The sequence below is a fragment of the Notothenia rossii genome, assembly GCF_949606895.1.
Source record: "Notothenia rossii genome assembly, chromosome: 6".
In the NCBI taxonomy this organism is placed as follows: domain Eukaryota; kingdom Metazoa; phylum Chordata; class Actinopteri; order Perciformes; family Nototheniidae; genus Notothenia; species Notothenia rossii.
In genome coordinates this window covers 10,152,759-10,178,570 of record NC_136909.1, presented here as the reverse complement: position 1 = coordinate 10,178,570, position 25,812 = coordinate 10,152,759, and the positions used below count along the sequence as shown (strand labels likewise).

Genomic DNA, 25,812 nt, shown 5'->3' with positions numbered 1-25,812 from the left:
GTAATATTGTATCGTATTAAATATCAGGTGAGGACGGGTGTGTCCACAAACCTAAACTTCAGGGATCGGAGGTAAATGACATTGTTTAGCAGACCATTACATTTGGATTCTTTGTATTGCGTCAACAATAGTGCAACAACTTTTAGTAATTGTTGTCTTCCATTGACAGGAATGAATCCACAACACTTTTGATAATAAGATAAGATAAGATCAAATGGAACTTTATTCATCCCTGTTGGGAAATTCAGGTGTTTACAGCAGCAACCGGGTCAGAGTGAAAATCAGGATTCACACAAGGTGTCACGGTTCGTGAAACAAGCAGGACCCAAATGCAGATATAAACTGAAAACTTCCTTTATTTCAAGGCTATGAGATATATATATATGTACAATGACAAACAGAACACTCACCGCAGAACTAGTCAGGGAACAAGACGAACCGACCAAGACAGACAGACAACCCAGAACTTAAATACACACAAGACTCAATCACACAATAAGACACAGGTGAGGAGGGAGGAGAAAACACAGGGGCCCAGGTGAACATAATCAGACAATTAGACACACTAGGGAAACTAATGACAAGAGGAAAACACAGGGAAAAGGACCAGACAATAAACAGGAGGAAAACATGACATGGAAAACAGCAAAAACACCCAAACCTACAAAACTATAAACGTGACATAACATGAGAATCGTGACATAACCCCCCCCTCAAGGGACGGATTCCAGACGTCCCAAAAAAACAAAAATCCAGCAGGGTGGGTGGAGGGGGTCTGGAGGACGGGTCTCGGGCGGACGGCCCGGGGGCAAGGCAGAGTTCAAAAAAGGGGAATTCGGGCGGACGGCCCGTGGGCAAGGCAGAGTTCAAAAAGGGGAATTCGGGCGGACGGCCCGGGGGCAAGGCAGAGTCCGAGGAGGGGTGAAGACCAGATAGCTCCGGAGGCCGGTCAGGAGCCGGTGTCGGCAAGATCCCCCATGGAAGAGGACACAGGACCGGCAGGACCCCCGGCAGAAGAGCAGTCTGCGGGACCTCCAACGGCTCAGGACATGGGGTTGGCAGGACCCCCGGCAGAAGAGTAGTCTACGGGACCTCCAACGGCACAGGACATGGGGTAGGCAGGACCCTCGGCAGAAGAGCAGTCTGCGGGACCTCCAACGTGACAAGACATGGAGTTGGCAGGACCCCCGGCAGAAGAGTAGTCTGCGGGACCTCCAACGGCACAGGACATGGGGTTGGCAGGAGCCTCGGCAGAAGAGCAGTCTGCGGGACCTCCAACGTGACAAGACATGGAGTTGGCAGGACCCCCGGCAGAAGCGCAGTCTGCGGGACCTCCAACGGCTCAGGACATGGGGTTGGCAGGACCCCCGGCAGAAGAGCAGTCTGCGGGACCTCCAACGGCTCAGGACATGGGGTTGGCAGGACCCCCGGCAGAAGAGTAGTCTGCGGGACCTCCAACGGGACCAGACATGGAGTTGGCAGGACCCCTGGCAGAAGAGTAGTCTGCGGGACCTCCAACGGCACAGGACATGGGGTTGGCAGGACCCCCGGCAGAAGAGCAGTCTGCGGGACCTCCAACTTGACAAGACATGGAGTTGGCAGGACCCCCGGCAGAAGAGTAGTCTGCGGGACCTCCAACGTGACAAGACATGGAGTTGGCGTCGGACGGACAGCCATCAGGACACGGGGAGCTGGCGTCGGACGGACAGCCAACCGGAGACGAGGTGCTGGAGTCGGCCGGTACGCCGACCGGACTCGGGGAGCTGGCGTCGGACGGACAGCCAACCGGAGACGAGGTGCTGGAGTCGGCCGGTATGCTGACAGGACATGGGGAGCTGGCGTCGGCCGATGAGTCAGCAGGTGACGAGGAGCCGGAGTCGGGACCATGGTTACTGGAGCCAGCACCGAAGCCGGGACCATGGCTGTAAGGTCCGGTTCTGGAGCCGGAAACATGGCTGTGAGGTTGGGTTCTTGAGCCGGAAACATGGCTGTAAGGTCCGGTTCTGGAGCCGGAAACATGGCTGTAAGGTCCGGTTCTGGAGCCGGAAACATGGCTCTTGGGGCTTGAGCTGCTAGCTTGGCCTTGCGACTCCTCCTCTTAGCAGCCGCCTGAATACTCCGTGGACCTCCATAAGCCAGACGAGTTCCAGAATATAACTCCTGGACAGGAGCAGGAACTGGGGCAGAAGCACGGGTTGACTTCAGATGGAACCCACCAAGGCGTATGGTGCCAGGTTGGGAATTGGGAGACATGGAGCTAGCATGCCTGGGGCTAGCAGGCCGGGAATAACACACTGAGAGGAAGTCCAAAATCCAGCCAGGTAAGAATTTAACTAAACCTGGTTTCTCCATTGCCCTCTGGTGTGCCTCAGCCCGAACAGCCTCTCGCTGCTGACCCCTGGACGCTCCCAACCATCGACTACAGCAGACAGCCAAAGCAACGGTTAACTCCAATATCTCCTGCTCGAAAGGATCTGCTGGGCCCATATTTCAGGTCGGTTGGTACTGTCACGGTTCGTGAAACAAGCAGGACCCAAATGCAGATATAAACTGAAAACTTCCTTTATTTCAAGGCTATGAGATATATGTACAATGACAAACAGAACACTCACCGCAGAACTAGTCAGGGAACAAGACGAACCGACCAAGACAGACAGACAACCCAGAACTTAAATACACACAAGACTCAATCACACAACAAGACACAGGTGAGGAGGGAGGAGAAAACACAGGGGCCCAGGTGAACATAATCAGACAATTAGACACACCAGGGAAACTAATGACAAGAGGAAAACACAGGGAAAAGGACCAGACAATAACCCAAAGGAAAACATGACATGGAAAACAGCAAAAACACCCAAACCTACAAAATTATAAACGTGACATAACATGAGAATCGTGACACAAGGTAAAGAATAAAGATAAAATAGAATACAAATATTAATAAGTAAAGTGATAAAGTGATCAAATAACCGTTGAAACAAGATATCATGGTAAAACGTTGATCAATAGAGACATGTCTTAAGTCATTGGACAAGAAAAAAAGCCATATTCTGATGGTTTTTCAGATAACTGATTAAAAATAGAAATGTTACTGATATTATTTGAGGATGTGTTGAAGTTCATCACTGCCATCACTTAGGGGTAGTGATTCATCACAACCATGTACTGTACAGGCTGCAACAATATAATTCATCATAGTTGGTTGAGATAGCTTGAAATCAAAAACATTATGTGTCTAATATGCTGTCTTTAACTTGTGTAACTAACATTTCATGGTCCAGAGGCTCATAATAATAACTACCAGTACATCTAGAATACAGAAACTTTGAATACCTACAATCATGAAAGACAAAGTGTACGATACATTTCCAAGTTTTTATTTAAGAAAGAGGTTTTTTTTTAATCACAAAAGTAATTCTACAGTGTTTTGCATTATACAGTCTTATATACAAAAAAGTAAATGTTTATGTATTGAAAGGAGGGCATGTTTTAATGTGCTTTCAAGCTACACAAGATGTGTCACTACATATGCTTTAATATCAGTTAAACACAACCTACAACGAGGCCATTGGATGGAATGATCAACTACAAAACTTATATTTTATTGTTCGGCTAGGATACAAGATTATTATTTGCTTGATTTTTTAAAAATACAATGCAATGCAATCTCCTCACACAATTATTACAACATGTCTTGAGTAGAATGCAGTTTTATATGTGACATTAAGTGCCATTGCCGTTCACTTTAAAATATCACACAGAGCTGTTTAAACCCAGGGCCTTTGTGAATACCCTCTGAGCATCCTCAGCGAGCATGTTGAGGAAATCCTTGAGAGATATGTAGGTGCAGGTATAAGAGAAGGCCGCTGCTATTGGTATTCCTATTAATGGAATCAATCTGGACACTTCCTCTGCTAGCAGTGAAGTAACTTGAAACCCTGACACTACCAGCAGTTTCACAATGAGCTCTTTGTTTATTACATCTACAGACAGTTTTGAGGTTGTCACTGCTCTGAGATCAGTCAAAGGCACACCTGATTTAAGAGCAAGATTTGCCATTGACTTGCTATCAAGACCAAAAGCTTTTTTGTACTTATTGGTGGCTTTAACCAGAATGGCTATATCAACAGCAAAAGAGAGCCCAGGAACTGGTACAGCTGCTGTGACTGCAGATAAAGAAGCAAGGTACTTGATTTTTGCCTTGAAAACTTCTTTCTTCTTGCAGATGATCTCAAAATGAACCGTGGGCATGGCTAACAGCAGAGCATCTCTCTTGTGTGCAGGAAGCTCTCTCTCCAGGGTGTTTGTTAACTGGTGGAAGTCATACAGGTGGAGATCAAAGCAGGACACCAGGAAGACTTGTGGAGACTCAATCTTGAGCTTTAGAAGACCTGTGTCACACACACAGAACAGAAAAGTTAATTCAAGATGATGACATTGAAACCAAGTTAGAAAACTTCCCAGCAACCATCAGGTAGCAGGACAGACAAAACAATTGGTTATTTGTTTAAAATCTGAGAGGATGATCGGTCACATGAACAAACCATTAATGTATTCAAACAACTCATTTGATAAACTTTTATAAACCTTGTAAGCTCCTGTAAATTAACATTTTTGTTGTTTTAAAATTAAACAGTGTCTACTTGTGACCCTTGTTCCCAAAGATTTTAGGTTTTAGGAATGTGTCATTTCGCCAAACTTACCATCAACGCAGCTTTCTTTTATGATTGAAAGACTCTTTTCTGCGTTGAACTCGCTCTGAGTTTTCTCCTCTGCCCGCATGGTGTCATCAATCTTTGAGCGAACAAAGTAGAACTTCTTCTCCATCTTCTGGATCTCCAGAGCAAGTTTCACATCATTTTCTATGAAGCCAACAGCTGAGATGATGATGAAGAAGTCAAATCTTTCAAAGCCAACATACTCCAGGTACTTGGCAGCTGGAAAATTGGTGGTGCCAATACCAGGAAGATCCCACAGTGTAACATTGGGAAAGTTTGGATAGGGGTATGGTTTGACCTCCATGGTGGTTTCTACACTACCAGTAGGGGCTGCTGCATCACTCTGATCCTTCAAGTCTAAGCCTCTAAAGGCGTTAACAAAGGTGGATTTACCAGAGCCAGACCCTCCTGTGATGGCGATGTTTAGTGGAATGTTATCCTGCTCTTCCAAATAAGCCTTGATCTGTGCAGCTGCTGCGGGGACATTGGTTTGCAGCAATTCTTTAAATTTACTTATGTTTTCTTTACCAAATGGATCCTCCATAGCTCTCCTTGAAAAATAAAAATAAACAGAATGTCATCTCACTATTTTCATTTGGTGACCTGAGCATTTAAAAATACATCTTGTTGAATCAAACTTACAACAACAATGAGTTTGATAATAACACAATTACAATATCCAAACTTTACATACACATATGTGTTTTCTAATAAACTGTGAAGTCTACAATGAAAGCTTAAGAACTGTCCTAAAACCCTAGAATAGCCATTGTGAACTCAAGATTCTTAATAAGTTACATAAAAAAGCAAAAAGTCAAAGCACAAAAGATAAACATGCAAGGAGTGAGCAAAAGTCACACATATTGACTGGATAGTAAACGGTTGCAACTCTTACAGTCAGAAACAATTAATGTTATTAAACATTCATTTGAAATATATGCCTTACCGTATGATGCACCTGCAACTTTGAAACTCAGCAAGAAAGTTGAACTTATTTTCTGCGCTGTTGTATGGGTTCACATTTGAAAGAGTTCCGCCCCTTAGACACTCAATGCAGTGGCCAATTAAACCTTCTCCTGCACTGAGTGACAGAATCTAAACCAATCAGCGTTCATCATGTTTCCTTTCTTTTTCCTTGTTCAGTTAAAGCAGCTGATTAACAAGGAATGCATAGAGGAGGGGTCTGTTTACAGAGCACATTTGGTTGTCAAGACATGTTAGTAACCTTATCAAAGGTTTCACTTTATGGAGAAATGTATTACGTGAAACGCTGTCTCATAATATGTCCTGCAATAAAGACACTGAAAATATTTTTAATCTAATCTACTTTCTGTGAATGAGAAGAACAAACATATTATTTGTTCTATCCGTGAAAGGGTTCTGTCTGATGTTGAACATCTTAAAATGCAAAACTGAGCAAAAACTATAACTTCATAAAATACATTTTAATGTGTTTCAAAGGCGAGAAAAATATATTTTTATTTATTTTTTGTGTACACTACCAACTACTTAAAAAAGATATATAAATAAGAAGGCAATAAAAAGCTAACTGTCTATTTGACAATTATTTAATCTAAATATATTGGTTTTCTTTGGCTGTGTACCTTTGTATCCCTGTTGTGAATAGTTAGATGTGTAGACATGAGTGACAGTCAGCTTCTCGACACTGAATGAAGTGACCAATGAAATGTTTCCTTCAGTGAGCGACAGAGAATCTAAACCAATCAGTGTTGTTTCCTTGTCTGCGGTTTCAGTAAAGTCACCTGGTTTACAAGAAATAGGGGGAGGGTGTGTTTGTTTTGGAAGTGGATCATTTAATTTGTTTAAAGTTTGTTAGCAAACCTGTTCAGTCAGTCCATCCAGAAGAGTTCATGAAGGTTTCAGCGGCATGACTATTCAGTGAGCGAGAATGTAAGTGTACAGTTGAACAAACATTTATCCAATATATTGAAAACTGGTTGTAAATGTAAAATCACCCTCCAATATCAGCGCATGTCTTGTTTCTTGAGACCTGAACAGTACAGTGCCCTGCTTCCCAACAATGAATCAATAACATTTTATTTATATAGCCCAATATCATAAATGAACGCACCGCCTGCTGACCAGTCAGAGCTTGGTGCACAGAGTTTAAAGGTGGGGTCGGTAATTCACTTCAGAAACACTTTTTGTTATATTCCAAGCTCTTAACATCCCGATAGCAATGAATACATTAAACGCTTTGCCAATAAATACATAAAACAATTTCCTCTGTGGAAGCCTTAGTACTGTAAAAAGCACGACCAATCATCTGAGCCGGCCCGGCTAAAATAACTGGATGGCCTACCTGCCTGTCAGCCTTCCATCTGTGCACAAACTTATCTCGTGCCCTCATTGGTCATGTGTGCGTTCGTGTGTGTTGGAGGAGGGGCTCTGTAAGGAAGTCTGAAGGAAGGGGCAGATTTTTTTCCGCTGCCTACTTTCAAATTCTAGCGCACTCCAGCTGGTTTCTCCATTCTTACCTACCCCACCTTTAAGTGCTACATTTTTTTACATTTAAAAAAACATTAGACTTACGAGCTTTTTACTTTGTACCTGTGCTGGAATCAAGACATCAACGATTGACTCTCGGGTGAGCATAGGTGCCTCCATAATCCTAAACTTCAGGACCTGTCGTATATAAACCATAAGGGTAAGGCCCAAATTATATGTGAATATTTAACACTAGCATATACTATTTAACACAAAACCAAACATTTTAACGTGATTTTTAACTAAAATGTAACGTCAGATGCCATGAGACTAATCATAATACCCAAAACAAAGCATTCAGATTGTTTATTTCACCTGCTGGCTCTCTTGTTGGGCAGGGCGTTGTAGAGTAAATGTCGGGTCACATAAGGACACAAAATCTTGTAAAGAGACAGAAAATATATATCAAGAGATAAGAGAAGAAGTATGCTGATCAGACTGTGAGATAGCAGATGTCCCACAGTTTGAATTAGATGTGAGAGATATGTCTCTTTATTTCATGATTTGTTTTCGGAAATATATTTACATTCTTACATTTTTTAACAAAATCTCTTTTGCACACTGTTTTATGTGACATTACATGCCATTACCAGTCACTTTACAATATCACAGCAGAGTGTTTGGGTTGTGTTCAGGAATCTCTCTCTCCAGGGTCTCCTGCAACAGATGGAAATCATACAGGTGGAGATCAAAGCTGGACACCAGGAAGACTTGTGGAGACTCAACACCTTGTTTTTCAAGAACTGTGTCACAAAGAGAACAAATACATGTATTTGCAGGCGATGCAATTGAAACAAAAGCAGGAAAAGCCCCAACAACCCTTTGAAGGTCAGACAGAAAGACAGGCAGGTAGTTTTAGATCTGAGAGGATGATCGTTTACACCAACAGACCCTTAGTGAGCTCAGATAGTATTATGACTCATGAACTGCTTACATTGTTAGCTCCTGTACAGTATTTGTTCTTGTTTTAAAATGAAAAAGTGTCTACTTGTTGTGACCCTTGTTGCAGAAGATTTGAGGTTTTAGGCATTTTTCACATCCCACCCTCAACGCAGTTTTCTCTTATGATTGAAAGAGTCTTGTCTGCGTTAAACTCGCTCTGAGTTTCTTCCTCATCTTCCGCACGGTGTGATCAATCTTTGAGAGAACATCTGCTGTCTCACAAACTGACCAGCTCTCTCATTCTCTTGTCTCTTGAGACATGAACATTGTCTACAGTGCCCTGCCCACCAAGAGAGCTCACCATAGCAAGGAGTAACCGGGCCTGATTTCTGTGTCCATCTTTTCACTACTCAGTACTCTCCATGGCGGGCACCAGAAATGTGTCACTCCCGGTGCATGACCAATCATTGGCACCTATATGTTCTGTTCAAGCCTGTTCCTGAAGAAGGATTATTAAGAGCTTCATTGCTTAATATACATAAAGTGAACCTATACTGCAAAGGCAGGATGAAAAAGATCAAGACATTACTTGAAAGCACTCATTTGTGCATAAGTCAATCCTCACAGTAAACACAGAGCTAAATCAGACCAAATGCACGCTGAAGGCTCTTTGAGCAGCTTTTCTCTCACTGATTGTGCTGTTATGTTAAATGTTTGTTGTTTGTGTTTCATGTATTGTGTCTGGATACTTGTCTGTTGGTGTTGGACATGGAGCTGCTGTGACGCAGGACACATTTCAGAGTTGATCTGACTAATAAAGTAATATTGTATCGTATCGTATTGAATATCAGGTGAGGACAGGTGTGTCCACAAACCTAAACTTCAGGGATCGGAGGTAAATGAAATTGGGTTAGCAGACCATTACATTTGGATTCTGTGTATTGCGTCAACAATAGTGCTACAACTTTTAGTAATTGTTGTCTTCCATTGACAGGAATTAATCCACAACACTTTTGATAATAAGATAAGATAAGATAAAATGGAACTTTATTCATCCCCGTTGGGAAATTCAGGCGTTTACAGCAGCAACCGGGTCAGAGTGAAAATCAGGATTCACACAAGGTAAAGAATAAAGATAAAATAGATTACAAATAATAATAATAATAATAATAATAATACAAAAGTAAAGTGATAAAGTGATCAAATAACTGTTGAAACAAGATATCATGGTAAAACGTTGATCAATAGAGACATGTCTTAAGTCATTGGACAAGAAAAAAAGCCATATTCTGATGGTTTTTCAGATAAGTGATTAAAAATAGAAATGTTACTGATATTATTTGAGGATGTGTTGAAGTTAATCACTGCCATCACTGAGGGGTAGTGATTCATCACAACCATGTACTGTACAGGCTGCAACAATATAATTCATCATAGTTGGTTAAGATAGATTGAAATCAAAAACATTATGTGTCTAATATCCTGTCTTTAACTTGTGTAACTAACATTTCATGGTCCAGAGGCTCATAATAATAACTACTAGTACATCTAGAATACAGAAACTTTGAATACCTACAATCATGAAAGACAAAGTGTACGATACCTTTCCAAGTTTTTATTTAAGAAAGAGGTTTTTTTTTAATCACAAAAGTAATTCTACAGTGTTTTGCATTATACAGTCTTATATACAAAAAAGTAAATGTTTATGTATTGAAAGGAGGGCATGTTTTAATGTGCTTTCAAGCTACACAAGATGTGTCACTACATATGCTTTAATATCAGTTAAACACAACCTACAACGAGGCCATTGGATGGAATGATCAACTACAAAACTTATATTTTATTGTTCGGCTAGGATACAAGATTATTATTTGCTTGATTTAAAAAAAATACAATGCAATGCAATCTCCTCACACAATTATTACAAAATGTCTTGAGTAGAATGCAGTTTTATATGTGACATTAAGTGCCATTGCCATTCACTTTAAAATATCACACAGAGCTGTTTCAGCCCAGGGCCTTCTTGAATACCCTCTGAGCATCCTCAGCGAGCATGTTGAGGCAATCCTTGAGAGATATGTAGGTGCAGGTAAAAGAGATGGCCGCTGCTGCTGGTATTCCTATTAATGGAATAAATCTGGACACTTCCTCTGATGCCATTGAAGCAACTTGAAACCCTGACACTAGCAGCAGTTTCATAATGAGCTCTATGTTTATTACATCTACAGACAGGTTTGAGGTCATCACTGCTCTGAGATCAGTCAAAGGCACGCCTGATTTAAGAGCAAGATTTGCCATTGACTTGCTATCAAGACCAAAAGTACGTTTGTACTTATTGGTGGCTTTAACCAGAATGACTGCATCAACAGCAACAGAGAGCCCAGGAACTGGTACAGCTGCTGTGAGTGCAGATAAAGAAGCAAGGTACTTGATTTTTGCCTTGAGAGCTTCTTTCTTCTTGTGGATGATCTCAAAATGAACATTGGGTATGGCTAACAGCAGAGCATCTCTCTTGTGTGCAGGAAGCTCTCTCTCCAGGGTCTTCGTTAACAGGTGGAAGTCATACAGGTGGAGATCAAAGCTGGACACCAGGAAGACTTGTGGAGACTCAATGCTGTGTTTTAGAAGACCTGTGTCACACACACAGAACAGCAAAGTTAATTAAAGATGATGAAATTGAAACCAAGTTAGAAATATTCCCAGCAACCATCAGGTAGGAGGACAGACAAAACAATTGGTTATTTGTTTAAAATCTGAGAGGATGATTGGTCACATGAACAAACCATTAATGGCCAGTATTCAAACAACTCATTTCATAAACTTTTATAAACCTTGTAAGCTCCTGTAAAGTAACATTTCTGTTGTTTTAAAATCAAACAGTGTCTACTTGTGACCCTTGTTGCCAAAGATTTTAGGTTTTATGCGTGTGTCATTTACCCAAACTTACCATCAACGCAGTTTTCTCTTATGATTGAAAGAGTCTTTTCTGCGTTGAACTCTCTCTGAGTTTGTTCCTCTGCCCGCATGTTATGGTCAATCTTTGATAGAACAAAGTAGAACTTCTTCTTCATCTTCTGGATCTCCAGAGCAAGTTTCACATCATTTTCTCTGAAGCGATCAGCTGAGATGATGATGAAGAAGTCAAATCTTTCAAAGCCAACATGCTCCAGGTACTTGGCAGCTGGAAAATTGGTGGTGCCAATACCAGGAAGATCCCACAGTGTAACATTGGGAAAGTTTGGATGGGGGTATGGTTTGACCTCCTTGGTGGTTTCTACACTACCAGTAGGGGCGGCTGCATCACTCTGATCCTTCAAGTCTAAGCCTCTAAAGGCGTTAACAAAGGTGGATTTACCAGAGCCACACTCTCCTGTGATGGCGATGTTTAGTGGAATGTTATCCTGCTTGTCCAAATAAGCCTCGATCTTTGCAGCTGCTGCGGGGACATTGGTTTGCAGCAATTTTTTTAATGTATTTATGTATTCTTTACCAAATGGATCCTCCATAGCTCTCCTTGAAAAATAAAAATAAACAGAATGTCATCTCACTATTTTCATTTGGTGACCTGAGCATTTAAAAAGACATCCTGTTTAATCAAACTTACAGAAACAATGAGTTTGATAATAATAACACAATTACAATATCCAAACTTTACATACAAATATGTATTTTCTAATAAACTGTGAAGTCTACAATGAAAGCTTAAGAACTGTCCTAAAACCCTAGAATAGCCATTGTGAACTCAAGATTCTTAATAGGCTACATAAAAAAACTAAAAGTCAGAGCACAAAAGATAAACATGCAAGGAGTGAGCAAAAGTCACACATATTGACTGGATATTAAACGGTTGCAACTCTAACAGTCAGAAACAATTAATGTTATTAAACATTCATTTGAAATATATGCCTTACCGCATGATGCACCTGCAACTTTGAAACTCAGCAAGAAAGTTGAACTTCTTTGCTGCGCTGTTGTATGGGTTCACATTTTAAAGAGTTCCGCCCATTAGACACTCAAGGAAGTGGCCAATTAAACCTTCTCGTGCACTGAGTGACAGAATCTAAACCAATCAGCGTTCATCATGTTTCCTTTCTTTTTCCTTGTTCAGTTAAAGCAGCTGATTTACAAGAAATGCAGAGAGGAGGGGTCTGTTTACAGAGCAGGTACCTTATCAAAGGTTTCACTTTATGGAGACATTTATTACGTGGAAGTGTGGCTTGTTGGAAACAAATGCTGTCTCATATTATATCCTGCAATAAAGACACAGAAGGGGGAAGACCTTCTGAAATATCCAAACCTTTCCATGACCATGTTTAGGGCCAAAATAATAATGGTTATTTTGATCAATGTTGAGGATCTTTTTCAATATTATTCATTGGAAAATAGAGAAAACATTTTGTTTGTTTTGTACTTTGCTTTCATTTCCATCCAACAAAAATAAATACAATTATGGGAATAATTACAGAAAATTCAAAGAACCAGCTGGACCGAACTGCAGCCGCTCACAGAGCCAGGATGAAGGCTTGCCAAAAGTGATGCCAAAACATCTGTAACCCTGTCTGGTGTCTGAATGTTAGTTTAGGATGCACTTGATTTGATATGCAGATGTGTTTTCTATAAGCGAAGCAAGCATTTAAAGCACATTTCTGTAAAATGTGCATAGTAGTGTGAGGCTTATGACGTAAGAGCATTGGCCAAGGTTGACCAACGGGCTCAGCTCCAGCCCAATTCAATCAGTCAATATACCGGTTTGTAAATATACTCTGAACAATCAGACTTGTACCAATTTAGTACTGGTTTTTGATACCCATCCCTATATCCAAGTGACAAAAAGTGCAAATGGCAGCTTAAAATAATTAGAACATTTTTACATCATGCATGATCATTTTCTTCTAGATAAGTGTATGACTGGACTGCATCACAGCACTCTGAGGGAAGCTGTAGCAGTGAATAGAAATGTAAGGCTTCAATAATGTTGTGTTTTATCATTGGAATGTGAACACAATGGAGGTGAAAGATGTAAAGGTTTTTAAAGTGGCGAAGCTACAAAGCTGTACTGGTGGAGTGGAGCGTTCTGCAGTGTGTTGGGCAGTAAAAACAAAAACTGAACTTGGGTGTTGTTGGGAATAACTTAAAAATAAATGTGAGACATTGGTTTTTTAGCAAGGACCGCATATTATCTTTACTACCACACATGTCAGGCCCTATGACTGTTCCATAGATTTGCTAGATAGACTTCCCTTCTAGCAAGCTGTACAATCTTTCAAGGCCAGAAAAAGAGGCCATGGAGAGGTTCATATCTGACTCTTGCTGCTTGTCTCATTCATCCTTCTCTTATCTCTTATGAGGCAGAGTGTTTTTCTGTGGACAAAAAGGATATTACGCGCTTTTATTGATTACAGAGGTCTTAATTGAATGATACATTTTATTTCGAACAAGTAAAATAAATAATTACAAAACAAAAAAATGTTGCAGTGCATAGTCATATAAGAGAAATCAAAACAAAAAATGACATTTACATCAACAACTACAACAGCATTAGCAACATAAACAGTGCCACATCTAGGTTTCGAAAAGGAGTGAAAAACAAGTATAATTTATTTAATCTCACCCCTTTGTCCCTAAATGATTTATTTATAATCTATAATCTGCAATAATTATCATTATTATTCATTATTATTGTTATTATTATTAATAATCTGCTTTACCTGTTGATTGACATATATACATATACCCATATGTACGTATACATATACACACCTACATACTCACACATATACACATACACATAGTCAAACACCTTCCCCATCCCTGTACCTCGAGAAAATAATGTATCTGTATTTCCTCTTGACCTGGTTAATGTCTGGACATCGCTTTAGCTCCACGTTCACACTGTTCCATAGTCTCACTCCACAGGCTGAGATACAAAAGTTCTTCTGGTTGTACGGACCCTATGAATTCCGAATTGAAATTGTCTCCTTGAACTATATCCCCCAACTCGTTGAGTGAATACTTTTTGGATGTTTCCTGGTAAAACGTTATGATTAACCTTAAACATGATTTGTGCCGTTTGGAATTCTACCAGGTCTGTACATTTTAACAATTTTGACTGCAGGAATAATTCGTTAGTGTGATCAAGGTATTTGGCTTTGTGAATGATTCATAGGTCTTTTTTTTGTAGAATAGATACTGCATGTATAGAACTGTAGTTATTGCCCCAGATTTCAGCACATTAAGTCAGATATGGTAAGACTAGTGAACAGTAGAGAATGCGAAGTGATTTCTGATCTAGAACTTGTTTTACTTTGTTTAGTATGGAAATGCTTCTTGCCAGCTTTGATTGTACATGTTTTATGTGTAATTTCCAACTTATTGTGTCATCTATTATAACCCCAAGAAATGTAATTTCACAGACTCTTTCAATTTCAACCCCATTTATTTGTATTTGCATTTGTGTTTTTGTTCTATGTTTACCGAACAGCATTACGTTTGTTTTACTGAAGTTTAGTGATAGTTTATTTTTGTCAAACCATGTTTTTAATTTGTGCATTTCATTTTCTATGTTCTCCACTAGCTGTTCTAAATCCTCCTCCCACAGGCCATAAGGCTGCTAAACTCCTGAGCTTGCACTATTTTTGGTGTTTTAAAAAAAGTGTGTTTTATGTCTTTTCTATATTTATGTTGTATTGTTGGAGGAACCTGTGACCCAAGACTTTCTTTGCACAACTGGCTGTGTATATGACAAATAACCTTTGAACCTTTGTTTGTATATCCTAAGAAACGTTTCATTTATAAATAACGTATGTTTGAACCAGTGCGCCTCTGTCCTGCGAGTACACTCTAAACTTCAGATCATGAGAAAATATTAATGAATCGTGTTATGCTATTTACTTTCTGTTAATAGAATAGTTACCATATCTCACATATTTTTATTTAACTTTAGCTTTCAGTTTCTTTAAGCAAAGTAGAGTGTAAGAATTTGATTAGATTATTAAATAATTAATCATTGTTATTGTATTATGTTTAGAAGTTGATAGGAGAGAAAAGGGGGCAAGGGAGGGGCTTTTTTTGCCTCACAACATTTCAGTGACTACATTAAACCCATGTAGATTATATATATTTATATATATATATATATACTGTATTTGCATATATAGTTAATTTTGCTCATTGCAATATTCCACATCTATAAGAAGATCATAAAAAAGATAACTAAAAAACATTATGAATAAAAAGACAAAATGAAAAGGCAATAGAAACTCATTGCAATTGTTTTATCATTTATAAAGTATATTAGCCCACTAGCCAGATTTCCTGGTGTTGTGAGGAAAAAGGAGACATAAACTTTTTTTATTAATTTTTTTTATTGTAGTTTTTGGATGCCTTAAAGAGCCTGTGACACGATTTCCCCCCATCATCCAAACCCATCAATTTGAGTAAATATTGTCCCCTTGAAAACCGTTACTGAACTGATTTTGGATATTTGTGCTTTGATAACCATTAATCTGCCCTTCAATGTTGACCATTTCCTGGATCTTCTCGGGGATTCTTCAAGTCCCCCCAAAGTATGGGTGACGTCAATGCGGGCACAGCGCTCCAGCTGCACCGTTCAGGATCCCAGCATCTGCATGTAAACGCACTATGGCGCACACAGCAGCAAGCTCAGACAGCGATGACAGTTTAATTTTGAACGTGTCTGAGAGCTCATATGAGGCTGAAGGATCGGTTTATTTTGTATCTGTTAGAAGTTTAGGAATTAGGTGCGTCAATATGGGCGATCATACGGTCATGTAGCCAGTGGTGGACTGGGACTAAAAATCAGCCCGGGATTCTCGACCGGCCCACTTCGGTACCACTAGTAAATTGTCAACGGGGGGAGTGGGGGATGTGCTAGTGACTTATCCGACCGGCCCACTTCGGTACCGGCCCATCGGGATTCGTCCCGATGGCCAGTCCGCCACTGCACCCAGCCCAGCCCACGTAAACTGTCAACGGGGGGAGCCTCGCTGCGGGGAAACGGTGGACCTAGTGTCCCGATCGGAGTGGGAATAATAATAATAATAATAATAATAATAATAATAATAATAATAATAATAATCCGTGCATTTTATCCATTAATTTCTCCAACATTGTGGTAAAAAAAAAACACACGTTTAATCCATGTTGGTGTACTACTACAATCAGTGGTGTAGTGGGGATGTTTTTACTGGGTGGACGGGGTGGTAGGTGGACGGGAGACACTATGGACGCGCTCGTGAACTGTCAACGGGGAGGGGGGCTTGGGGACCTCTGTGTCGCCTGTCAGTGCAACTTACATGATGCCGTTTAGACAATATAATAATAAAGGGCGGTGCCGGTGGCGGTGTCGGTACCAGATGTGTTCGGGGTACCATATGTGTTCGGGGGCCGTCTCTTACCAATGAGGTCACGCATTGTACGCATTGTGATGGGCTGTACGGTAATTTACCCAGGGGTGCTCGGGGGCAAATCACATCTACAGATCATGACGAACCGAATTGAATTATTCCTATGCTCCTAGCGTGTGAAAATGTTTGTGAAAAACATGTTAAAAAAACATGAAAACGGAGCATGGCTGTACGCCATTGGCTGTACGGCAACTCAAGAGGACCATCATACACGGTCAAATTCCGAACATTTAAACATAGCCTACACTTCATTCTTTACTTTGTCCGTTATTATATATAGAAGATGAACTACCTCTCTGAAAGGTCCCAATGTGTTCATTTTTGATGGGCTGTCTTCTGAGTGGTTAAACATCACTAAAGATTTTCTGACTTCTGACTGCTTTGGATATATAATTACACCACAATAAGGTTTTACTATCACAGTGCACTGAGATTTGTGACAAACTGTAAAGCACTTACGCATCACTGTACACTGTAAACCAAGGCGGTTTTGCCATAACTTACTGTACTGAGGCTCAGTCACTGGTACATTTTCATTTACAAAGCCATGTTGGATAAAGTACCATCTTATATCTGCTCCCTGATCTCTCGGCAAATTGAAAGTACTTATTGCCTGAGATCTCATGCTGTGGTTTTATTAAATGTGCCAAGTGCTAGGACTGTCTTAGGGAAGAAAGCTTTTAGATGTGCAGCTCCACTAACTTGGAACAGTCTGCAAAAAGAATGTAAAATTACCAAGCTGGTACCACTACATGTTTTTAAAGCTCGGTTGGATGCTCCACAGTCAGATGCTGTTGGTACCTGTACATGTGGATAGATATGTAAATTGTAATCCCTGTAATTTTTGCTGTATGATGTCCTTTTGTTGTTCTGTTGTTTATGTTTTTATGTCTTCATGTGGAACCTACTGCTGCAGGTCTCCCTTGAAAAATAGATCATTGATCTCAATGGGATTTTACCTGGATAAATAAAGGTTTTGAATTGAATGTCGAGCATTAACTGCAAGTCACTCAAATGCATAAACTGGAGAATAATTACATTACAAGTGTTACAGAAAACATATCCAAGTGTAACAAACCTCCAGTATTAACCTTACTGTTTTTTACTAACAGTAACCAACTAATAATTTTCATAAAGTGCATATTTATTCCAAACTCACAATAAATATATATATATATATATATATACAGTATCCAAAGTCTTTATGCACTGGTCAGAGGCATTCATGTAAAGCAGATCACCAGAATCCAATACTGGTAAAAACGTTGCAGAGATCAAATGTTTCCTTGTCTGAAAGGAGAAACCTAATTTTAAAACAACATTTTCAGTGTGTGACTTGAAAGATAAGTTCTGATCAATAATAAAACCTAGATATGTGTATGTAGTGACCCTTTCAATGTCAATGTCAGTCCCTTGAACAGTACAAATGTTGGGGAGAAAAGAAGTTCACTTTTTGCCATTTGAGAATATCATGAGTTTGGAGTTGTCTGCATTTAATACTAACTTGAGTTGAGATAAATGGGATGGAATAACATCAAAGGCAGACTGGAGGAAATCAAGACTTTGCTCTATAGAAGAGGATGAACAATAAATAACAGTATCATCTGCATAAAAATGGAAAGCAGCATTTGAAAAATTATTAGAGATTATTTACATACAGTATATGGTGAAATTATTGGTCCTAATATGGAACCTTGGCGCACACCCTTTCAAATCAAATCAATCAAATCAAGTTTTATTTATATAGCACATTTACAAACGATTTTTGGTCGAGCCAAAGTGCTGTACAAATAATAAAAATACCCTACAGTAAAGACATTTTACAGCTAATACAACAGCAGTTTGTTCAGAATATTAGTATGAGAAGAAAACGACACCCTCTGTCCTTAGACCCTCACATCGTACAAGGAAAAACTTCAAGAGAAAAACCACAGTTTAAAGGGAAAAATGGGAGAAACCTCGGGGAGAGCAACAGAGGAGGGATCCCTCTCCCAGGACAAACAGACGTGCAATAGATGCCGTGTGTAAATTGAAGAGATAATAAATTTTACAACATAGGTAGACCGAATGTTAGGAAATGCATGTGTCTATAATAAGAGGATGAATCCAAGAAGATGTCAACAATCCTGTGGGAGCCTTCAGGGAGGCAGCACGACGAGACCACGACCCGAAGTCCACGACTTAATCCAGAACTCAGGATAGAGGATCCAGGATGCAGGACCACAGCAAGAGGATCAGCCTCGACTCAAGATCACATCAAGACACAAAAGAAGAAAAATTTGGCTGGGTTAATCGGAACATGAGAATACACAGATTCAGACAGACAGAAGGAAGAACAAGCACTCCCTTTGGAGTGATTTTTTTTAAATATTGAAGTTAAATGCATCAATCTGGTGCACTTTGAGAGCAAAATGAAGAGATATATGGATACCTCTCAACATACATATGAAACAACTGTAAACAGATTTACTTTGTCTTTATGGATTCGATTGTGGACTTGATTGTGATTGCTGCACATTATCCCTTACTTAATAAATACTTTTTTTGATAATCTATTCTATAGAAAAGTATATCATATTGATATATAATATATAATTTATTGATAATATATAATATAATCAAATATAACAATCAAAACGAAATAAGTAGTATTAAGTATTAGGGCTAAGAAAATATTGTACATGTGAAATAGTTGTATGTATTGATTTAAATTGACATGCATACGCTAAGAAAAATAGTCCGTTGTTACTGTTTGAACTAACGTACCAACGGCACTGAACATATTACATATTACCTACCATATTACGTTTTATACTTCTTACCTTCGATTTCTCTTGTTCTTCTCCTCATTCGTCTTTGTTTTTCTTCAAGTTTTATTGTATTTCTTCAAGTTTTTATCTTGTTGGTCGAATGCACTTAAGCGTCAGCTAAATACCATGTAATGTAATGATCAAAAAACCCCTCTATACTCTAGACAGCGTGGGTAAATTACCGTATAGCCAATCACAATGCGTGACGTCATTACGTCGTGACGTCGTGACGTCACTGGTAAGAGACGGACCCCGAACACATATGGTACCCCGAACACATCTGGTACCGACACCGGCTCTTTGATGGACACTTGGGGGAAAATATGCTGCATTTTGAATGTCCGATAGTGCACCATTAACACCTTAGTCCCGTCTCGTCTCGTCAACGAAAACTAAATATACATTTCGTCATAGTTTTCGTTATAAAGAATCTATTTTTAGCTCGTCATCGTCTCGTCTTAGTCATGTAAAAAAGGTCGTTGACGAACATTTTTCGTCATAGTTTTCGTTGACGAAATTAACACTGGCATATTTAAACTGTTGCACTTTCTGTTGTTTCTATCGCGCATTGCCGGTATGAAAGGGTCTGTGCCGGAAATATCAAACATTTAATAAAAGTGAAAAACAATGAACAAGACTTAACGTATTCATAATAAGTAATTGTATTTATTCCGTTTGGATGTAGGATTTTTTACTTTGTTTAGAGCAGTGATCTTCTCTGCAGCAGAGAGCTAAGCGCTGTCAGACCGGACCTAACCCTGAAAAGTATTATCATCTGAAATTAATCATTATGTTATTAATATTAAATACATATAAGTATTTTTACAACTTGTATTTAGAAATATACTCTGTTGTAATTATTGATGCGTAAATGTGTTCATCCATTCAATGTCGCATCTGCTATAATGGGGTTAATGTGTGATATTACTTAATAATACAATACATTATAATATATGATAATTCCATTTTAGTTTTATTCATTTCTTATTTCATAGTTTCTCATTATTATTATTTTTATGTTTATCGCTCATCTTATTTTTGATTTTATTAATCTGTGTGAATCTGTGCTATCCTGTTTTCACTCTTACCCTGTTGCTGTTTGAACTACTGAATTTCCCCACGGAGATTAATAAAGGTCCATCTTATCTTATCTTAATGTATAAATTAATTTACTTCAATCTACTGTACTGTGTAAAAACACCCCAATAATATAAAAAAATATATACTGCATAAAGCAAACTTTATACTTTATTTGATCTAAAACATTGATGTTTTTTCATTATAATAGCCTGTGAAAACCATAACAAATAAGTGATTAAATGCTACAGTACTCAGCAAACACAACTGCAGAGCTGCAAACATTGCAAACGGACTAAGTTCTACAACACCCAGTTGTCTTTGTGTATTTGTGAATGAAGCCCCATCTCTTGGTTAAATCCTGTAATTGAACAAATGGAGAAATTTGGCAACGCCCTCTAGCAATTTGGCAACACCCCCAGCCACTGGGATCCGCTGGGCTTTTGGTTGGGACACACCCATGTGAGTCCTATCTGGAGTGCTACATCTGTAGGTCAGATCTATTCTCTCCTTGATACCATGATGTTTTTGTTCCTCACTACGTGAGCGATTTTCTTTTGTTCACTTTTCGTCATCTCATCAAGAGATTGGAAAGTGTCATTTTGTTAATCTATTTGAAAATAAAGTATCTTACAAATACTTTACTTCTGTCTCCTCGGTCGTGCAATTGGGTCCTATACCCTGAGTTATTGAGTTCATAACATAAATGATGTAAGCCCGCTAGCCAGATGTCCTGGTGTTGTGAGGAAAAAAGAGACATCAACTTTTATTTATTATATATTTTTATTTTAGGTTTTGGATGCCAGAGAAGTTTTCAGGTTGTTTTAACTGTTTTCTAAGTTTGGCCTTTACTCAGCTCTATTAAGATTGGATTTTGCAGACGATTACTACATTAAATAGGTTTAACCTAGCAGTTGCTATCTTCATTAACAGAAAGCAGTGGCAAGAAATAACTCATTTGTAACTCACTCAAGCAACATTTATATGGTTCATTCTTTATACAAAAGTTTCCTTCCTTTTGAGCACGGACTCTGTGGTGTCCTGCTTCAATGCACCTCATGTGACCATGCTGGCTTTTACATCTCCAACAGTGCAAGTTATACAAAACAAAGAATGATAAACCTGAAGCAATATAAACTGCTATGAACTTATTGATATACTTATTTAAACATTGAATGTCTACCACATTACACATCACATGACATACCACAGGTACTTTGCAGGTCTCATTCTCGTAAACATTTATTTCCTGGCAGAAATGAACACACAGCATTTGCACTAATTAAGATGAAAAAAAGACAATTGATAATTGTATTGACAGTCTAGCCTCCCCTCTGAGCCTCTATTATTATTTGCTTGATTTAAAAAAAATACAATGCAATGCAATCCCCTCACACAATTAATAAAAAATGTCTTGAGTAGAATGCAGTTTTGTATGTGACCTTAAGTGCCATTGCCGTTCACTTTAAAATATCACACAGAGCTGTTTGAACCCAGGGCCTTTGTGAATACCGTCTGAGCATCCTCAGTGAGCATGTTGAGGAAATTGTTGAGAGCTATGTAGGTGCAGGTAAAAGAGAAGGCCGCTGCTGCTGGTATTCCTATTAATGGAATAAATCTGGACACTTCCTCTGATGCCATTGAAGCAACTACAACCCCTGACACTAGCAGCAGTTTCATAATGAGCTCTATGTTTATTTCATCTAAAGACAGTTTTGAGATCATCACTGCTCTGAGATCATTCAAAAGCACACCTGATTTAACAGCAAGATTTGCCATTGACTTGCTATCAAGACCAAAAGTATTTTTGTACTTAAGGGTGGCTTTAACGAGAATGACTGCATCAACAGCAACAGAGAGCCCAGGAACTGGTACAGCTGCTGTGAGTGCAGATAAAGAAGCATGGTACTTTATTTTTGCCTTGAGAGCTTCTTTCTTCTTGCAGATCATCTCAAAATGAACCGTGGGCATGGCTAACAGCAGAGTGTCTCTCTTGTGTACAGGAAGCTCTCTCTCCAGGGTCTTTGTTAACAGGTGGAAGTCATACAGGTGGAGATCAAAGCAGGACACCAGGAAGACTTGTGGAGACTCAATCTTGAGCTTTAGAAGACCTGTGTCACACACACAGAACAGCAAAGTTAATTCAAGATGATGAAATTGAAACCAAGTTAGAAAAATTCCCAGCAACCATCAGGTAGGAGGACAGACAAAACAATTGGTTGTTTGTTTAAAATCTGAGAGGATGATCGGTCACATGAACAAACCATTAATGGCCAGTATTCAAACAACTCATTTGATAAACTTTTATAAACCTTGAAAGCTCCTGTGAAGTAAATGTTTTTGTTTTAAAATGAAACAGTGTCTACTTAAGATTTGAGGTTTTAGGCATGTGTCATTTCTCCAAACTTACCATCAACGCAGCTTTCTCTTATGATTGAAAGAGTCTTTTCTGCGTTGAACTCTCTCTGAGTTTGTTCCTCTGCCCACATGTTTTGGTCAATCCTTGAGCGAACAAAGTAAAACTTCTTCTTCATCTTCTGGATCTCCAGAGCAAGTTTCACATCATTTTCTGTGAAGCGATCAGCTGAGATGATGATGAAGAAGTCAAATCTTTCAAAGCCAACATGCTCCAGGTACTTGGCAGCTGGAAAATTGGTGGTGCCAATACCAGGAAGATCCCACAGTGTAACATTGGGAAAGTTTGGATGGGGGTATGGTTTGACCTCCTTGGTGGTTTCTACACTACCAGTAGGGGCGGCTGCATCACTCTGATCCTTCTTGTCTAAGCCTCTAAAGGCGTTAACAAAGGTGGATTTACCAGAGCCAGACTCTCCTGTGATGGCGATGTTTACTGGAATGTTATCCTGCTCTTCCAAATAAGCCTTGATCTGTGCAGTTGCTGCGGGGACATTGGTTTGCAGCAATTTTTTAAATGTATGTGTGTGTTCTTTACCAAATGGATCCCCCATAGCTCTCCTTGAAAAATAAAAATAAACAGAATGTCATCTCACTATTTTCATTTGGTGACCTGAGCATTTAAAAAGACATCCTGTTTAATCAAACTTACAGAAACAATGAGTTTGATAATAATACAATTACAATATCCAAACTTTACATAAACATATGTGTTTTCTAATAAACTGTGAAGTTTACAATGAAAGCTTAAGAACTGTCCTAAAACCCTAGAATAGCCATTGTGAACTCAAGATTCTTAATAAGTTACATAAAAGAGCAAAAAGTCAGAGCACAAAAGATAAACATGCAAGGAGTGAGCAAAAGTCACACATATTGACTGGATAGTAAACGGTTGCAACTCTAACAGTCAGAAACAATTAATTTGATTAAACACTCATTTGAAATATATGCCTTACCGTATGATGCACCTGCAACTTTGAAACTCAGCAAGAAAGTTGAACTTCTTTGCTGCGCTGTTGTATGGGTTCACATTTTAAAGAGTTCCGCCCCTTAGACACTCAATGCAGTGGCCAATTAAACCTTCTCCTGCTCTGAGTGACAGAATCTAAACCAATCAGCGTTCATCATGTTTCCTTTCTTTTTCCTTCTTCAGTTAAAGCAGCTGATTTACAAGAAATGCAGAGAGGAGGGGTCTGTTTACAGAGCAGGTACCTCATCAAAGGTTTCACTTTATGGAGACATTTATTACGTGGAAGTGTGGCTTGTTGGAAACAAATGCTGTCTCATATTATATCCTGCAATAAAGACACGGAAGGGGGAAGACCTTCTGAAATATCCAAACCTTTCCATGACCATGTTTAGGGCCAAAATAATAATGGTTATTTTGATCAATGTTGAGGATCTTTTTCAATATTATTCATTGGAAAATAGTGAAAACAGTTTGTTTGTATTGTACTTTGCTTTCATTTCCATCCAACAAAAATAAATACAATTATGGGAATAATTACAGAAAATTCAAAGAACCAGCTGGACCGAACTGCAGCCGCTCACAGAGCCAGGATGAAGGCTTGCCAAAAGTGATGCCAAAACATCTGTAACCCTGTCTGGTGTCTGAATGTTAGTTTAGGATGCACTTGATTTGATATGCAGATGTGTTTTCTATAAGCGAAGCAAGCATTTAAAGCATATTTCTGTAAAATGTGCATAGTAGTGTGAGTTTTATGACGTAAGAGCATTGGCCAAGGTTGACCAACGGGCTCAGCTCCAGCCCAATTCAATCAGTCAATATACCGGTTTGTAAATATACTCTGAACATTCAGACTTGTACCAATTTAGTACTGGTTTTTGATACCCATCCCTATATCCAAGTGACAAAAAGTGCAAATGGCAGCTTAAAATAATTAGAACATTTTTACATCATGCATGATCATTTTCTTCTAGATAAGTGTATGACTGGACTGCATCACAGCACTCTGAGGGAAGCTGTAGCAGTGAATAGAAATGTAAGGCTTCAATAATGTTGTGTTTTATCATTGGAATGTGAACACAATGGAGGTGAAAGATGTAAAGGTTTTTAAAGTGGCAAAGCTACAAAGCTGTACTGGTGGAGTGGAGCGTTCCATAGTGTGTTGGGCAGTAAAAACAAAAACTGAACTTGGGTGTTGTTGGGAATAACTTAAAAATAAATGTGAGACATTGGTTTTTTAGCAAGGACCGCACATTATCTTTACTACCACACATGTCAGGCTCTATGACTGTTCCATATATTTGCTAGATAGACTTCCCTTCTAGCAAGCTGTACAATCTTTCAAGGCCAGAAAAAGAGGCCATGGAGAGGTTCATATCTGACTCTTGCTGCTTGTCTCATTCATCCTTCCTCATCTTATATGGGGGCAGGGTGTTTTTCTGTGGACAAAAAGGATAATACGCCCTTTTATTGATTACAGAGGTCTTAATTGATTGATAAATTTTATTTCGAAGAAGTAAAATAAATAATTACAAAACAAAAAAATGTTGCAGTGCATAGTCATGTCAGAGAAATCAAAACAAAAAACGACATTTACAACAACAACAACAACAACAACAACAACAGCAGCATTAGCAACATAAAGATTGCAACATCTACAGTAGTGTTCGAAAAGGAGTGAGAAGAAGTACAACTTATTTAATCTCACCCCCTTGTCCCTAAATGATTTATTTATAATCTATAATCTGCAATAATTGTCATTATTATGAATTATTATTGTTATTATTATTATTAATCTGCTTTAGCTGTTGGTTGACATATATCCATATATCCATATGTACATACACACCTACATACTCACACATATACACATAATGTACACATAGTCAAACACCTTCCCCATCCCTCGAGAAAATAATGTATCTGTATTTCCTCTTGACCTGGTTAATGTCTGGACATCGCTTTAGCTCCACATTCACACTGTTCCATAGTCTCACTCCACAGGC

At 39.1% G+C, this 25,812-nt stretch overlaps 2 protein-coding genes across 2 annotated transcripts; both read right to left on the bottom strand.

Moving 5' to 3' along the window:
• Positions 1-3,359: 3,359 nt before the first annotated feature.
• Positions 3,360-24,439, bottom strand: LOC307042939 (uncharacterized protein). Its single transcript, XM_079687098.1, has 7 exons — positions 23,796-24,439; positions 11,059-11,624; positions 10,131-10,741; positions 7,545-7,609; positions 5,668-5,802; positions 4,707-5,272; positions 3,360-4,394 (listed from the first exon to the last, which is right to left on the bottom strand). Exons 2-7 carry the CDS (start codon positions 11,615-11,617, stop codon positions 3,757-3,759), a joined length of 2,574 nt encoding a protein of 857 aa, XP_079543224.1. The 5' UTR covers positions 11,618-11,624; positions 23,796-24,439; the 3' UTR covers positions 3,360-3,756.
• On the bottom strand, positions 21,189-23,704 carry LOC307045022 (interferon-inducible GTPase 5-like). The gene is made up of 2 exons (XM_079690488.1): positions 22,835-23,704; positions 21,189-22,535 (listed from the first exon to the last, which is right to left on the bottom strand). Exons 1-2 carry the CDS (start codon positions 23,391-23,393, stop codon positions 21,898-21,900), a joined length of 1,197 nt encoding a protein of 398 aa, XP_079546614.1. The 5' UTR covers positions 23,394-23,704; the 3' UTR covers positions 21,189-21,897.
• Positions 24,440-25,812: the final 1,373 nt, after the last annotated feature.

Coding starts and splice junctions, on each gene's coding strand:
- LOC307042939 (XM_079687098.1), bottom strand. CDS start 11,617: ATGGAGGATCCATTTGGTAAAGAATACATAAATACATTAAAAAAATTG. Junction 10,742..11,058: donor AAGAGAAAACTGCGTTGATG/GTAAGTTTGGGT, acceptor TGTGTGACACAG/GTCTTCTAAAACACAGCATT. Junction 4,395..4,706: donor AAAAGAAAGCTGCGTTGATG/GTAAGTTTGGCG, acceptor TGTGTGACACAG/GTCTTCTAAAGCTCAAGATT.
- LOC307045022 (XM_079690488.1), bottom strand. CDS start 23,393: ATGGGGGATCCATTTGGTAAAGAACACACACATACATTTAAAAAATTG. Junction 22,536..22,834: donor AAGAGAAAGCTGCGTTGATG/GTAAGTTTGGAG, acceptor TGTGTGACACAG/GTCTTCTAAAGCTCAAGATT.